The 15,870-nt window shown below is 46.3% G+C and overlaps 1 protein-coding gene across 10 annotated transcripts in view; it reads left to right on the top strand.

The window, feature by feature from the left end:
* Ano10 (anoctamin 10) overlaps positions 1 to 15,870 on the top strand; it is a 138,041-nt gene that overhangs the window by 17,814 nt on the left and 104,357 nt on the right. For all 10 annotated transcript variants that reach the window (XM_031344134.1, XM_031344135.1, XM_031344136.1 and 7 more), the window contains one exon: positions 14,782 to 14,934. In XM_031344134.1, the coding sequence (XP_031199994.1) occupies positions 14,796 to 14,934 (139 nt within the window). In that variant the 5' untranslated portion in view covers positions 14,782 to 14,795. The remainder of the gene's footprint in view (positions 1 to 14,781; positions 14,935 to 15,870) is intronic.

The following is a 15,870-nucleotide window of genomic DNA, read 5'->3' as shown; positions in this document are numbered from 1 at the left end:
CTGTTTGTCAAAGCCGAATCCCGTGCCCACCTGGCCAGAACCCATCGTCCCGCGGAACAGGGACCCCGCAAGAAACCCAGTCCGCAGTAGCTTGTTACATCTTACTTATTTCTACTTACATTTTATTAGTTATATCTTGCTTCTTACATCTTATTACTATTTCTACTTACTCCTATTCCTATTCTTAGTTCTATTCCTACATCTTACTTCTATCCTTACATACTTACTCCTATCTATCATACTTACTCTTCTATCCCATCACCAGCCCTAATTCTACATACTTACTTACTATCTCTACATACTTACTCTTCTAAATCTACATCTTACCTCTAACTCATCACCAGCCCTAATACTTACTCTCTCCAGTCTCTCTCCAGCCCCCAGCCCTTGTGGGTTAAATACTTTCCCTGGTCCCAATCAGCATCAGCTACGTGGCAAAGTATAATAGGCTGCGGGAAAATCATACCAGCTTGCATCACAAACTAGAGGCACTCAGCTTCTCCAACTAAGGGCTTGATTATCAATGCTCTCTGCTCTGGCCGGAAACCAGGTGTTCAAAATATACGTATATAGGTGGCAGCTGCGGCTCCCCACAATGAGGTCATCTAAGTGTTGTAACTTTTTGATTTACATAGGAATTCCACCAGGAATCTCTCTTAAAAGCAGAGTGCCAAGTGCCAACTCCTTACTCAGGCTGTTCTGGAACTCTCTGTGGTCCAGGCTAGCCTCAAACTTGCCATCCTCTTGCTTTAGCCCTCAGTGTTGGGACCGGATTTGTGACGCCACTTCCAGCTTAATAAGATGGTTCATAACAACACTCTTGTGCGTGGTTTCCTTTGTAGTTGGGCGTTTGTGACTGTTCTACTAACTAGCTTAAATTCACAAAGAGCATACTCCCCAGAACACAGCACCCTCATTCTTTCCTTGGAAAATCCCTTCCATGCACAAGTGCCCCACCCCACCTTCTCCCAGCGAACCCAATGTCTTTCTCTGCATCTTAAGCACCATTCAGATCTACCTCTTGTGGGCCAAGGATCCAGTGGCTAAAGTGAAAACCCTGTGTGTCTACGGTAGGTGTCTGTGCTTTGTTGATGATCCAGCACATGGTGAAAAAGAACACAGCCCAGTACAGCCTTCTGGAGCCTGTGCAGGGCCCTGAGAGACCTTGGCTGCTCAGCTTTCTGGATCCTGCGCAGGGCCCTGAGAAACCTTGGCTGCTCAGCTTTCTGGCCACTCTGGCTGTTGTCCTGATCAGGGGGAAGCTGAACACAGGAGAAAACCATCTTACCCCTTGGTGCCCTGGAGATTGGTCTGTTGTCCCTGGCAGAGCCATGCCTGCTGCACACTAAAGCCCACCCTGTCTGGTATTTTGGTTCCTCCTTTCTGTTTCCTTTGTGTGGCAATGGCAGAGCAAATTCCCATTGCGACTCCTGGCAAAGTGAGTCACAGAACGAAGTTCAGGCCAAGGGTGTCTTCACACAACTCTTATTCAAGCTGTCAGGTAAGATGGAGGCAGACCAGCATCCCACTGCCAGTTACTGTAATGTGGAAGTCTGTCATACCCATATCCTGCTGCATGCAGAGCACAGAGAAATATGGGAACCCCCGAGACAGAGCCACCCAAGAAGTATCATATGAAGAAGGGGGTCAGGAGAAAGCATTTTAGTGCTGTTGCAGTGGAGAGACAAATATTCTGAGCAGAGGGCACCCTTAGACGGGAGGAGGGAGAGGATTGGTGGTGGAAGAGTGGGTGCTCTCTAGGTAGCTGTCCTGGTGTGCTGCAGCTCAGTGGATGACACAATTGCTGTGTGACTTAGTGTAGGTACCGACAAGCAGCACACAGGCTGTGATCACCAGGGCCTGCCTGCTGCCCTTCCCTCCTTACGTGGTTTGTATTGCTCACAGTGGAACCTAAGCAATTCTGCAATGTGATAGGACTAAAATTGTGTGTGTGGTGTATGTGCACATGTATGGCAGGTGTGCATCCCTGTGTACTCGCTTTCAGAGGCCAGAGGAGGAATTAGGATTCTGACCTTATCCTTCTTCACCTATTCCTTTGAGACAGGTCCCTCTCTGGAATTAAGATGGTGACCAGCAAGCCCCAGAGATCCCCCTGTCTGTGTTATCCCACAACTCTGGGGTCACAGATGTGCATGTCCACATCTGGATTTTTATGTGGGTCCTGGGAATTTGAATTTAGCTCATCTTCTTGTATTACTGTATATTTAGTGTACATTTTACATGGATTCATAAGTACAGTTTTCTTTTTTCTTTTTTCTTTTTTTTGTTTGTTTTTTTGAGACAGGGTTTCTTTGTATAGCCCTGACTGTCCTGGAAATCACTCTGTAGACCAGGCTGGCCTTGAACTCAGAAATCCACCTGCCTCTGCCTCCCAAGTGCTGGGATTAAAGGCATGTGCCACCACTGCCCAGCTCAAGTACAGTTTTCTTAAAGCATTATGAGAGGAGTTGGCATCTATTAATTATATTAATTATATATTAACTAAGTATAATTTCTTAAAATATTTGTTTATTTATTTTCTGTATATGAGTGTTCTGTGTTTACACACACCAGAAGAGGGAATCAGATCCATTACAGATGGTTGTGAGCCACCATATGGGTGTTAGAAATTGACCTCAGGACCTCTGGGAGAGCAGTCAGTGCTCTTACCCACTGAGCCACCTCTCCAGTCTCTAATATGATTTTTAATGGATATAGCAGACTGTTGCCTTTTGTGAGTGGTCCTGCAACACCACACCATGTTAGGTGTCTTTGTTGTTGTTTCTTTGCTCATGTACCCAAATAAATATTTTAAAATAATGAATTTTATATTCACATTTGCTTTAAAGATCCTTAGAGACAAATTTCATTAATAAAGTGGGAATGAATGTCTAGATGTACTTTGTATAATTTTCTTCTTGGGGTAAATTTATGGAAATAACACTGTTGTTACTACGTAGACATATTTCTTATTGCTGGTTTGATTTGGCAATAGGGATATATTTGGAAATAGGGATGTATCTTGTTACCATTTCTTTTATTAGTGACTTTGAATGTCTTTTCAGATGTGGTCGGTATGATTCTTTTGACATTGTGCTTTTGTGTTTAGTGTGTGGGTTTTTGTTTGTTGTTGCTGTTGTTGTCTTCCTGTTAATTTCTAGGTGCTCTGCAGGTGAGAGATATTACCATTTGCTTACCATATATTGCCAATACTGTTAAGGGTCTGCCTTGGATAATGAATGGCACAGAATCTCTTAAGTGAGAATAAATAGCAAGCAGTGTTCATTATGGGTTTCTAGGAGTGCTCATGTACCTGCTTTGAAGAAAGGCCTGTTCTGATTTTCTCAGCAATATTGTTTTATGACCTGGTGATTATGAATAAGGCAGAATATTCACCACATCAGACAATGGAGAATGTCCAGTGAGTTGACCTTTGATGTCTGTCCTCTGAACACTCTGCTCTCTCCTCCAGAGTTCTCATTTACCCCAGCTGGAAGCCATGTCTCGTGTGTGACAAACAGAAGGTTGTCACTTCCAAGCCACCATGAAGAGACTAGGCAGGCCCCCTTTTTAGTCTTCCCTGCCTCCTGGTTCCTCTTCCCTGAGCCCACTCTGTAATGACTTGATACTAGGGTGCCTGCTGCCAGACTGGGTGCTTCTCTAAGTAAGTGAATGCCATCTGTTCTCTCTTGCTGTTGGCTCATCACCTTTACCTTTAGGCTCTATCATGGCATGGTTGTAGCAAAGACATAATACATGTTTACTGATGTTTTTTTTTGCTGTGGGGGCCATAAGCTAAGCCTCTGCATGCCTTCAGTAGACTACTGTCTTTAAACTCACCATGCAGCTCAGGCTGGCTTCAAGCTCATGGCCCTTTTCCTCCAGCCTCAGTAGTGCAGACACCATAGAGATGCGCCCAGGCCTCCTACTATGAAAGACACAGTCCCTCAGTTCATAGGACAGGGGTGTACCTTCCTGCTTTCCTGCTGGTCTCCTGCTAGGGCAACTGCTGCAGTCAGTTGAAGGTGCATCAGAAAGCAAGCCAGTCCTTTTGACAGACTCTCAGAGACCTGCTGCTGCTGAGTAGGTGCTTTATATCATTGCCCCGAGTCTCCTTTGATTCCACAGGTGCTGCTCCCTCCCAGTTGAAAATCTCTCTACCAAGCGCATGATGCATGTTGGTTGAGTTATTGTTTATATTCTGAAGGCTATGAAGCTAAGCCACAGCCCTTTTGAGGGCCCAGACTTGTGATCAACTATTCTGAAGAAACTGTTAGCTGTCTGGAAGCACTAGTTGATGTCTTCATAGAACTTAGCCTGCTGGTCTACAGCTAAACCGCTCCCAACCCAGCAGATCTTATCTGGTTCTAGAAGCTGAGCAGATCCAGGCTGGATGAAGAACTCAGCATGATGATCTGTGGTTCCTGTGCATTTTCACACAGCATTGGAAGCATCTTGAGATACAGTGTTCCAGCTTTCTCTCTGCTGCTGAGATAAAACACCCTGGCCAAAAGGGATTTGGGGAGGAAGGGCTTACCTCAGTTTACAGTTCTAGGTTACAGTCCATCATGGAGGGGAAGCCAGAGGCAGGAGCTTGACAGCTGGTCACCTGACATCCATAGCCAAGAGCAGAGAGAAACAAATGCTCCCAAGTGGCTTCCCTGCTTGCTGTTTAAGCTCAGCTGTCTTTCTTCACTTTTGCACATTTCATGGCCCAGCCTAGGGGCCACCTACAGTAAAATAGTGAATTTTTATATTCACATTTGCTTTAAAGATCCTTAGAGACAAATTTCATTAATAAAGTGGGAATGAATGTCTAGATGTATTTTGTTTAATTTTCTTCTTGGGGTAAATTTATGGAAATAACACTGTTGTTACTACGTAGACATATTTCTACGTAGTAGTCTGCGTAGTCTGCATCTTCTACACCAATTAACCACTAAGGCTTTGTCTCAGCTTCATAGCCACAAGCCAGTGTGTCCAGACACTTCCTTAACTGAGGCTTTTCTGTAAGGAGCTTCTAAGTTGTGTCAAATTGACATTTAAAACTAAGCACACATGGGTTATAGAAGTTAGTATCTGGACCTTCAATGGAGAAGGCCACTATAGTGGGGAGTGTGTTATTTAAACCCAATATTGGTTTCAAAAGCCTGTTATAAGTCAGATCCAAACAAGGTCTACACTATTTTCAGGGCAGGGAGAAAAGGTTGATGAGTCCAAACCAGGCAATCTCTGTTGAAGAAGCAGTGGTCTGGTAGAGCAGTGCTGTGTGCAGGTGAGCTTTCAAACATAGAGTCACTGAAACAGATGGAGGCACACGAAGCCTTAAGAGGTAGTAAGTAAAGTGCCAGGCTTGCTCTGGAGAATCTTGACTTAGGGGTGCTGTGGAGAAAGCATGGTTGGGTCTAGCTTTAAGAAGGGAGACAGTGCATCGTGGCTGAGGGGTTGACAGTGAGAGCATGATACTGGGTCACTTGCTATCTCAAATCAAAACTCAGAGACTGACTACTGTAGGTGCTCAGCTTACTCTCTTATTTACTCATTCACATTCCTGCTCTGTGGAGGTGACTGTCCCTGTGTCTTTCCCACCATGATAGGCTGTATCTCCTCACACTGTGAGCCAGAATCAATCCTTTCTTCTTGTTTCCTGCTAGATTGTTGGTCACAGCTTTGAGGAAAATGACTATTACAGCATGTAAGAAAAGGCTCCATTTCACAAAACCCCAACTACAGAAATAAAACAAAGGGTCGCAGCAGTGAGAAGCCATATGTTTCTTAGCTCCCTGTGTGCATAAGGTCATGCTCAGCAGCAGCTCAAGGGAGGTGTTCTGGTGGGCATGCACTTCCCCCTTTGATTTAGGAAATGAGATGATGGCTAGGCTCTGTCTCTAGGGTCCCTGGACAGGAGGAGGGCTGGTTCCTCCCTCCTCAGGGGGCTCTGGCCTGTAGTTCTTGATCTCTTACCTACCAGTGGCTGGAATTTAGTCTATGTCCACGGAACACAAGCTGACTAGCACAAGTAGTCCAGATATGTGCAAGGGTGAAGAAGGGGAATGTTCATTCCGTATCTGTCAAGTGGCTTAACTGCAGACAACTGTCCTGTCTTTGGCTGGACTCCCTCTCCATCTCTTGTCACAGCATTGTGCCTGCATACAATATAGACTTCCTTCAGCGTCCTGCTGTGTGAACTCTGTCCCTTACACTTTTGTTTACTCCACAGGAAGGGAACACCTCTGGCAAGAAGCTTCCAGTCCCTAGTTTAGCACATTCAGAGACTATGCTAACAGACCCATTCAGCCCCGTGCTGTGAGACCGGCTTTCGCTAGAGAAAGTGATGCGAGCCACTGTTTATCCTGGGCTCTGTCCCTATCTTCTAAAAAATCTTCAAGCGGAGCCCATAGGCCCTTCACAGGAGCCCCTGGTTCTGTTGAATCTCTAATTTGATTCAGCCACTCAGCACTGTCCCTGGAGGGTGGAACCCCTGCTTGGTTTGTGGCTGCTGAAGTCGTTTGTGGTTTTTGTTTTGTCTTGTAGCCTTTGTTATCTTCTTATTTTTGAAACATTAAATTTTGCTGAAATATTCAGACTACAGCCTCTACAGAGTAACAAATGGGAGCTCATAGACATCTTCAACTCTGAAGGATCCAAAGGCTTCTTGAGCCTGCACACACACACACACACACACACACACACACACACACACACACTTACACAGATACATAAAAATTGATTGATTCTTTTATAAAAAACAAGAAGGGGAAAGTAATAAATTTTGTATCTGTTTGGAGGATTTGGTAGAATTGGGTGTGTAGACACTTAGGCCAGCCTCTCCTATGCAATGGGCAATCAGTAAAGGGAACCTCTCCCAGCTGACCAAAGCTCTGCTCACCTTTCTGTGTCCTTAACATAGTTGACAGCTGCTCCCAGAAAGTACTCTGCTATGGATGATGCCATTGTTTTTGTTAAGTCTGAACGTGCCACAGAGAGACCACCACTCATATATGCCATTGGCAAGAGGAGTATTTTTATTTTGCAAAAGCAAGAAGCCTGCATACAAGGATCCCAATTACGAAACTGGCAACATGACAGATAAAGGTAGATAGGCCTTTTTATAGGGAATGAGGGGAATTTTAACTAGGGTTTGGTAATCTAAACTTCATTGGTGGATGCTGGGGATGCTACATGGGTCGGTTTCTGATTAGTCTTCCCCTTTTCCTATTACATGTAGAATCTTTCCAGTCACTTCTTGAGGGGTGAGAGGAAAGAGGGGGTCCTTCCGCAGGAACACCTTGGTGAGCTTTTTAAAGGGGTGTGGACAACTTAACTGTGGTAACGCAGCCAGTAAGGTATGGGGGTCTGGGTTAGGTTAGTGGTGGAGTTAATACAATTACAGGAAAAGCTGAGCAGTCTAGACAGGATGGACGTGTTGAAGGTCCTAAGGAGGGACATGATGATGGGGAAGACTGAGTTTATGAGGGAGGAGGGATCTGAAGCTGAGGCTGATGCTGTGGTGTTTATGACAGGCATTGGCATTGCCAGTGCCACTGGCCCTATATCTATGGGGGACGTGGGGAGATGTCCAGACAATACTACTTATTTTAATCTTACTTATCTGCAAGAGGAGTCCCCTATTATGTCCATGTACACCACTAAGCCCAAACCTTTCCAGCGTCCCACCATCTGCTCTTTTGTCCCTTTTCCATTATTGAGATGGAGATGAGTGGGGTTCCTCACCAGTCCCCAACCCAGGTGTTGGGTTCGTTGTCCTGCCTATCTGGATAAGATCCTGATTATTATGTACCCATGAAGCGTTGGTCTCACATCTCCATGTACAGCAAAAGAAGCTTTCTATATCACTGCAAGTCCCATAGTCACTTGTCCTTAGGCATGCATAGAGTTGTATGGTTGAAAATTGCCGTTCTTGGCACAGTCCTTCCAGCAAATTGCCCTAATGTCTTGCAGTTCTGGATATGATGAACAGGGTTTACCTCTTGGACCAGGATCCTTCTATATGTATCTGACCAGGATGCAAAAATCTGGGTTAAAAACAGGAAAGGTGGTACTCACCAGACCAGTCAATGTTAAACTCTGTACTTTTCTCCAAGCAGAGCAAGTGTGAGGAGCAGGTAGATGAAACCCTCTGGAGACCTGTCAGTACCTACCATTGTTTAGGGCTCAGCAGGGTGTGTGTGTGAGGCAAGAATTTTTTAATTCTTAGCTTAAGTGGTTCTCATGAGTAGGTGACAGCTCACCGTAGTCTAGTGCTAGCGTTGGAAGCATAGTTGTCTGGGTCTAAGTGTAGTTTGACTGGTTTTACGTGGGAATGGTGTATCTGAACCAGGACCTGTCAACTTTGACTGCTGTTGGTATGATCAGGATTATAGGGTATGGTCCATTCCAGCTGGCTCCAATGTCTCTTTTTGGTGTCTTTTGGTGATTGTTAGGTCTCCTGGCCAGAACCCATGTGGAATAGGTGGGGGTGGCTTTTCATAAATGGCTCAGTTGGAACCAAAGGTGCTCCTGTGCCTGAAATTAGGCTTGTAGGTGGGAAAGGAACTTTTGATCATCAAATTAAGCTAGGACTTCTGCTTTTATATTGGGTAGCAGAGGGTGGAGCCTAGTGTACATAATTTCAGAAGGAGTTAATCCCAAAGTATAGGGGGAATTCCAAACCCAAAAAAGAGCAAAGAGAAGGAGAGATACCCAGTCAACACCAGTCTCGAGGGTTAATTTAGTTAAGGTCTCCTTTAAGGTCCGATTCATTCTCTCTGCTGACCTGAACTTTGGGGATGGTAAGCACAATGAAGTTTCTAATTTGTCCCCACAGCTTGGACTAACTTTTGGGCTACCTGATAGAGAAAGGCAGGTCCATTGTCTGACCCCAGGAGTACAGGAAGCCATACATCAGGATGATGTCTTCTAACAGCTTCTTGGCCACCACCAAGGAGGTCTCATTTGGGTGGGATGGGCATCTGTCCATCCTGAAAAGGTATCAACAAACACTAGCAAACAACTGTACCTGTACAACCCAGGCTTGACTTCCTTAAAGTCAATCTCCCAGTTTACTCTGGGTCAAGTTCCTCTCTCCCTGGACCTTGATCTGGAGGTCCCTCCATGCTTGTCCTTGACTATACAGCAAGTGGGGCACTGGACCATGGCTTCCTCTGTTTCTGGTCTTAAGTCAAGACTTTAAGGTGCACTCTTCACAATAGGTCCTCAGTCTTTCTTTCCCTAGGTGGATTAACTGGCTAGCAAAGTCTGAGGGGGCTAATCCTCCATCGGGGGTCCTGTACCAACCCTTTCCCCTGTAAGCTGCTGGGAAGGTTTGGATCCTCTGTAATTTCTTGTCAGTGTAAGTTGAGACCTCAGGCAATGTGGGTGTCACAATCGAGGACAGCTGGGCCATAGGGTAGTGGTGACCTGGAGTGCTGCCCAGTTGTTTCTTCTAGGGATGGCGCCATCTTCCTTTTGGTGTCTATGGCAGTGTATGACTGCTACTTTCTTGGGCAGCCACACTGCTTGCAGGAAATGTAGGATCTTCTGCTTCTTTTAGACAGTCTTTCCTTCTGAGATGAGAAGCCCTTTCCTTGTAGATGGCCCCATGAACATGCATGGTTGCAAAGGCATACTGGCTAGCCATGTAGATACTGAGTCTTTTTTCTTGGCCTAACAGTAGGGCCTTAGTGCTTTCTGGACTGACATCCCTGAAGGCAGGGCTTTTGCCCATACAGTTCTATCCTTGTTGGTGACTGCAGCCCCTGCATATCGGACGGATGGACAGACGGTATCTTTGATAAAGCTGCTGCCTTTTCATGTTAATTCTGCTTCTCTAAGGGGAACATCCTTAAAGTCCAGTCTTGTCCCTTGTAGGTGACTCAGAGAGTCTCTGGACAGTCATGTAAAGGACCGGCCAGGCCAGGCGGTGGTGGCACATGCCTTTAATCCCAGCACTTGGGAGGCAGAGGCAGGTGGATTTCTGAGTTCGAGGCCAGCCTGGTCTACAGAGTAAGTTCCAGGACAGCCAGGGCTATACAGAGAAACCCTGTCTCGAAAAAAAACCAAAAAAAAAAAAAAAAAAACTGTCCAGGTCTGAGTCAGGGAGCAGGGTTAGGTGACTCAGAGTCTCTGGATAGTCATGTAAAGGATTGTCCGGGTCTGAGTCAGGGAGCGTGGTTGCTGGGATAAGGGCACTGGTGGGGATGAACTGGATTCAGGAAGGGTTCAGGAGCAGTCTGGTAATAGGTTAGCCTGGCATTGGGCAGCCACCTGTCAGGAGGATGCTTGAGGACCCTTCAGTGGCACAGGGGCTAGTCACCTCAAGCGTCTGGCCCAGAGTTAGCTTGTCTGAGTCTTTCACCAGCAAGGTGGTGGGCACTGTTATCCAGAGGCATGGGGGCCATCCTGTGGCTACTGGCTCCAGTCATTTTGACAAATAGGCCACTGGTCTTTCCTAGGGCCTTAGAGACTGGGTAAGGACCTCTTTTGCTACTCCTTAATTTTCCTTCATGTATACATGGACAGAATGACTTGGTGACATCTGGCAAGGCCAGTGCAGGAGCCTCTAGTAAGACAGCTTTGACCTTGCCGAATGCCTCCCTCATTTGCTCAGTCCATCCCAGTGGAGCTTTCCTTCAAAGGTCACCTCATACGGAGGGTGGGCCAGGGATCCAGAGCCTACAAAATCCCACCGACCCCAGGAATTCCCTTACTTCCTGGTGATTGGTGGGCCAGGGGATCTTTTGAATTTTTTTTCCTTGTAATTGACAGCCATCTCTCCTTCCCCCTTGAGTATGTATCCTAGGTAGGTTATCCCGAGTTGGCAGAGCTGAGTTTTCTTGGCAGACCATGGTACCCAGTCTTCCCAATGTTTTGGGGAGTTCCTTAGTGGTGGCTTTACAGGACGCCATGGTGTCAGCAGCAATTAGCAGGTCTACACACTGCATCAGACTGACATTTGGGCTTGCTGTACTAACCCAAATCCTCACAGCAAGTCTCATCGAAGATGCTAGGGGAGTTTTTGAACTCTTGGGGGAGCTGTGTGCAGGTCAGCTGTCTGTTGTATCCTTCATCTGGGCCTAGCCACTCAAAGGTAAAGAGGGGCTGGCTATTGGCTGCCAGTGGTAAGCTGAAAAACATGTCCTTAAGATCCAGGACGGTAGAGCATACCTGTCCAGGAGGAAGAGTGCTGAGGAACGTGTGCAGGTTGAGAACAGTTGGATTAATATCCTCAGCCCACTTGTTTACCTCTTAGAGGTCCTGTACCAACCTACAGTCAGTAGAGTTGGGCTTCTTAATCAGTAGCAGGGGGTATTCAAGGCCAACTGGGAAGGAATGGGGATGCCTAAGTCCCTTAAGCACCTGATATGGGGGACAATCCCCAGCTTGGCTTCCTTGGGCATCGGGTATTGTTTGATGGGGGCTGGTGTTGCATTGGCCTTCAGCTGTACTAGCATGGGGGATCAGTGCTTGGTCAGTCTAGATCCCCTGGTTTCTTCCCAGGCTTCTGGGATCTCTTGGAATCAACATTGAAGCAGGCTCCCCTGTTTCCTTCTTTTCCCCAGAGTTGGGGGACAGCAGTGTCTGTGAATAGTTTGTATTCATCTCTTAAGGCCATGGTGAGGTCCTGTGTGGCTTTTCCTTCCCAGTGAGTCACAGAGGCCCTGCTTGGACTAAAGTAGATATGGGCTCCCATTTTAGTCAGTAAGTCTCTCCCCAGCAAGGGTATCCCATTTGGGGATGACCATGAAAGAGTAGGATACTCTTTCTTAAACTGACCAGTCTTTGTGTAGCCTGTGGGTGTCAGTCCATTCCCGTTGCCCCTTGTCCCAGGCTTGTCTTTGAGATAATGGCCTCAGGGGTTGTTTTATGATGGAGTGTTGTACTCCTGTGTCTACGAGAAATGTGATGGGCTTCCCTTCCACTTTTAGGGTTACCCAAGGCTGGGCAAGGGTTGCCGAGCCCTGTCTCCTCTATTTGCTCATTTCCTCTAGCTCCAGCACCTTAACTTCTGTGGGGGTTTTCCACTCAGGGCATTCACTTTTCTCGTAGGAAGCCCTACCTTCTTACCGTAAGCACACCCATCCTTCTGTAATCCTGACCTCGGTGAATGTCTGGCATTCCATGATTGACAAAGGCCATATTTACTGCCAACTGGTTTTCCTTGGCCTCCAGTTTTAAGGATGTGTAAATTCCATAAGCTTCTAGCAGTCTTTTCAGGAAGGCTTCTGGTGATTCATCCTGTTCCTGCCATACCTGGCTCACTTGGAACAAATTTGTTGGCCACCTTGCAGCTGTCCAGAGATCCCCCATTAGAGTCTGGAGGTAGACCTTTAATCTCTTCCTATCTGCTGCTGTGTTGAAGTCCCAAATCAGCCCAGGTCAAGGGCTTCTTCTCTTGATGTGGTGGGGTTGTTGTCCTTTCTGAGTCCAGAACCAATTTCCAGGCCTCGGTTAGGATTCTCTCTCTTTCTTCTGTGGTGAAGAGAATCTGGAACAATTGGTAACAATCATCCCATGTGGGCTGATGGGTGAAAAGAACAGAGTCTAACAATCAATATGTTTTGCAGGCTTTTGAGAGAATTTGGGATTTTGTAACTTCTAATTGTAGAGGTCACTAGTGGAGAAAGGCCAGTGAACAAACTGCTGCTTTCCCTGTGCATGGGGTGGAGGAGAGAGGGATGCACACAGAGTAGTGTAGTAGAATTGGCCTCAGGCTGTCCCTCCACCCCAGTGTGTGATGGACTTGCCTTTTCCCCCTACAGCTTGTCTTGCCCTGGCTTCTCTCTCCACCACTCTCCCCTGTGGCTTCCCCTCCTGCCCCAGATTTCCACACATAGCAGTTTCCTGATGGTGAAAAAGAAATGAAGGGTGGAGAGAGAACTTCCTCTTTAAAATCTCCTGAGGGGAGCAGGATGGCAGAAGGGGGAGCTGATGGCCTACCCCTCTCTCCTTTTCTCTTTTTTCTCCACTGTCACAGCAATGACAGCCCCTAGGGGGAGGAAGGAAGGGTTTTAACCAGGCAGGAGGCTCTTCCACCAGGGTCTGCCAGGTGGTTATATAGCAACCTGATCCCAGTGGTCTGACTTTCCATAGACAATGTCCTTAACCCTATAGATGGTGGGGCAGTCGAAGGTTCCATCTTCTGGCCATCTCACATTGAAGGTGGGTGAGTCATTTCTGTAAAAGACAGACATCTTTTTCTTTTCCACATGAGGACCTTGCCTGGTGCTAATTTACAGACCTTGAAATGATCTAACACAAGACTCAAGGGGGTGGAACTGGTTTGGCTCATTTCTAGAATCAAGAGTTACAAATAGAGACACAAAAGGACAATACAAACAGAAATGTACCAGTATAGTGTGAGAAAAAGAAGCAAAATTTGGAATGAAAGCCTGTCCTACAAGTGGGTTTTGTGCGGCAGGAGTGAACTACCAGTGGGATCAAGATCAAGTTCCTCTCAGGGTTTTGAGTTCCCTTCAGATGTGTCAGAGCTACCTGTCAACCTACTTGGCACAGGTTCCACTGGTGTATCTGCTTAAATCATCTGGGCTTCCAGAAATTGGCTTAAGCCATTCACAGACTCAGATTGTCTAGGTATACAGGGGCACAGACAACACAGAGACACAGAAAGAGCACTTACTTACCAACAGGTGGTCAAACACTCAATGTGACGAGGGCCTCGGGCACTTCCTGGCCAATGCAACAAAAGTTTAAGTTTGAAAACACAAAGAGACCACCACTCACGTATGCAATTGTCAAGGGTGTTTTTATTTTGCAAAAGGAAAAAGCCTGCATGCAGAGGTCAGCCACTTAAAAATGGCAAAGATGACAGACAAAGGCGTGCAGGCCTTTTTATGGGGAACGAGAAGAATTTTAGTTCAGTAATTTAAAACGTCATTGGTGGGTGCTGGGGATGCTACATGGGTCAGTTTGATTGGCTTGTGTCCAGGTGGTCAGTGGACTGCATCCTGTGTCATGAACATTTAACCACAGGATGAGATACTCAAACCATAGAAGGCTGCCCAGCACAGATGGCCATCCTGAGATATGATATTTCCCCATCTTTGTGGTTATTTCTAGGCTCTTCTTTAGATGAGTGATTTTATGGCCTTGTTCTTGAAATTTATGGTCTGTTCTTATGGCCTAGTTCTTGGGACTGATGACTTGGGAGTTGGGGTGGGGGGAGTTATGGTCAGTTCCTAGAAGGAATGACTTTCCTTTTGGAGTCATGCCTGGGCCTAAAATGGAGTGTGTGTTGGCCTTGCATTTTCATTGACATTTAGACAGACCTTTTTCTAATTGTGTATATGAAGATATATAGTTCACATCTTTAATCCCAGCACTCAGGAAGCAGAGAGGCAGGTAGATCTATGTGAGTGTGAGGCTAGCCTGGTCTATCTACATAGCAAGTTCCAAGCCATCAGGGATATAACCTATATAATGAAATGAGACCTTGTCTCAAGAAAAAAAAAAGTAATGGAAAGCGTGTGTGTGCATGTGTGTGCACATGTATACATTGCATGTGTATATGTGCATGTATGTATGTATGTGCATGTGTGTATGTATGTGCATGTGTGCATGTGTGTGCGTGTGTGCTGTCATCTTCAGCAGGTGGGTTCCTTGAAGTAGACATCCTGTCTTATATTCTCACTTAGTGTATCACTTTGGCTCGTGTAGTTTGAGAAGTTTCTGTAGTGGCTCTGTTAGCTAGCATAGTGCAGTGAGTAGCATATTGCTTTCCTCCCAGAATAACTGAATTTTGCTTTTTGCTTTAATTTTCAGTAAGTTTGCCAAAGATGAGAGTGACTTTATCAAGTCTGGATACTTGTGAGAGCTCCTTCACACCTCTAGTGGTCATAGAACTTGCCCAGGATGTCAAAGATGAAACCAAAGAATGGCTCAAAAACAGAATCATCGCCAAAAAGAAAGATGGAGGTTAGTGAAAACATTACTCTGCCAGTTTGGTCATGATAGTGGCTGATGTGTGTCTGCAAATGTGTTTTTTTGTTTTTTTTGTTTTGTCTTTTTTGTTTGTTTTTTTCGAGACAGGGTTTCTCTGTGTAGCCCTGGCTGTCCTGGAACTCACTCTGTAGACCAGGTTGGCCTCGAACTCAGAAATCCGCCTGCCTCTGCCTCCCAAGTGCTGGGATTAAAGGCGTGCACCACCACCGCCCGGCTTGCAAATGTGTTTTACATGCTAGCTCTGTTCTGGGCTCTGTATGACCTGTTGGAGCTTGAAAGGAGATTTTTTTCCTTTTCTTTTTTTTTGTTTTTGTTTTTTGTTTTTGTTTGTTTGTTTTATTGAGACAGGGTTTCTCTGTGTAGCCCTGGCTGTCCTGGATCTCACTCTGTAGACCAGGCTGGCCTCAGAAATCCTCCTTCCTCTGCCTCCCAAGTGCTGGGATTAAAGGCATGCGCCACCACTGCCTGGCCAGGTGGTGCTTTTTAAAACACAGTATGGCATCATGTCCTCCTGGAAGTTACACCAAGTTTCGTCCTCTTCTCTGGCCTTCCTCACACTCAGAGGGTCAGCTTTGTTTTTCTATGCAAAAAAAGGGAGCTGGGACTTGAAAGCATAAGAAGTGAACAGGGAAAGGGCACCAGAGCCTAGCAGTGTGTGGAAACCTGCAGCCTGGTGAAGATGTGACTGACACTGCAAGGAACAGTCTTGAACACAGGCCAACTCTACAAAAGCATCAGGCAGAGAGAGGAGCCTGCTCAGAGGGACAGCCTCATGCTCCACCTCCAACTCAGGGCTGCTCTAAGGAGGGGGTGAGATGGGTCAGGGGTGTGTGGAGCCGGTCAGTGGGGGTGTGGAGATGGTCAGTGGGGGTGTGGAGCCGGTCAGTGGGGGTGGAGAGATGGTCAGTG

The sequence above is a fragment of the Mastomys coucha genome, unplaced genomic scaffold (assembly GCF_008632895.1).
Source record: "Mastomys coucha isolate ucsf_1 unplaced genomic scaffold, UCSF_Mcou_1 pScaffold23, whole genome shotgun sequence".
NCBI classification, from domain to species: domain Eukaryota; kingdom Metazoa; phylum Chordata; class Mammalia; order Rodentia; family Muridae; genus Mastomys; species Mastomys coucha.
The sequence above is the reverse complement of the archived record's forward strand: the minus strand, read 5'-3'. Positions and strand labels throughout refer to the sequence as shown.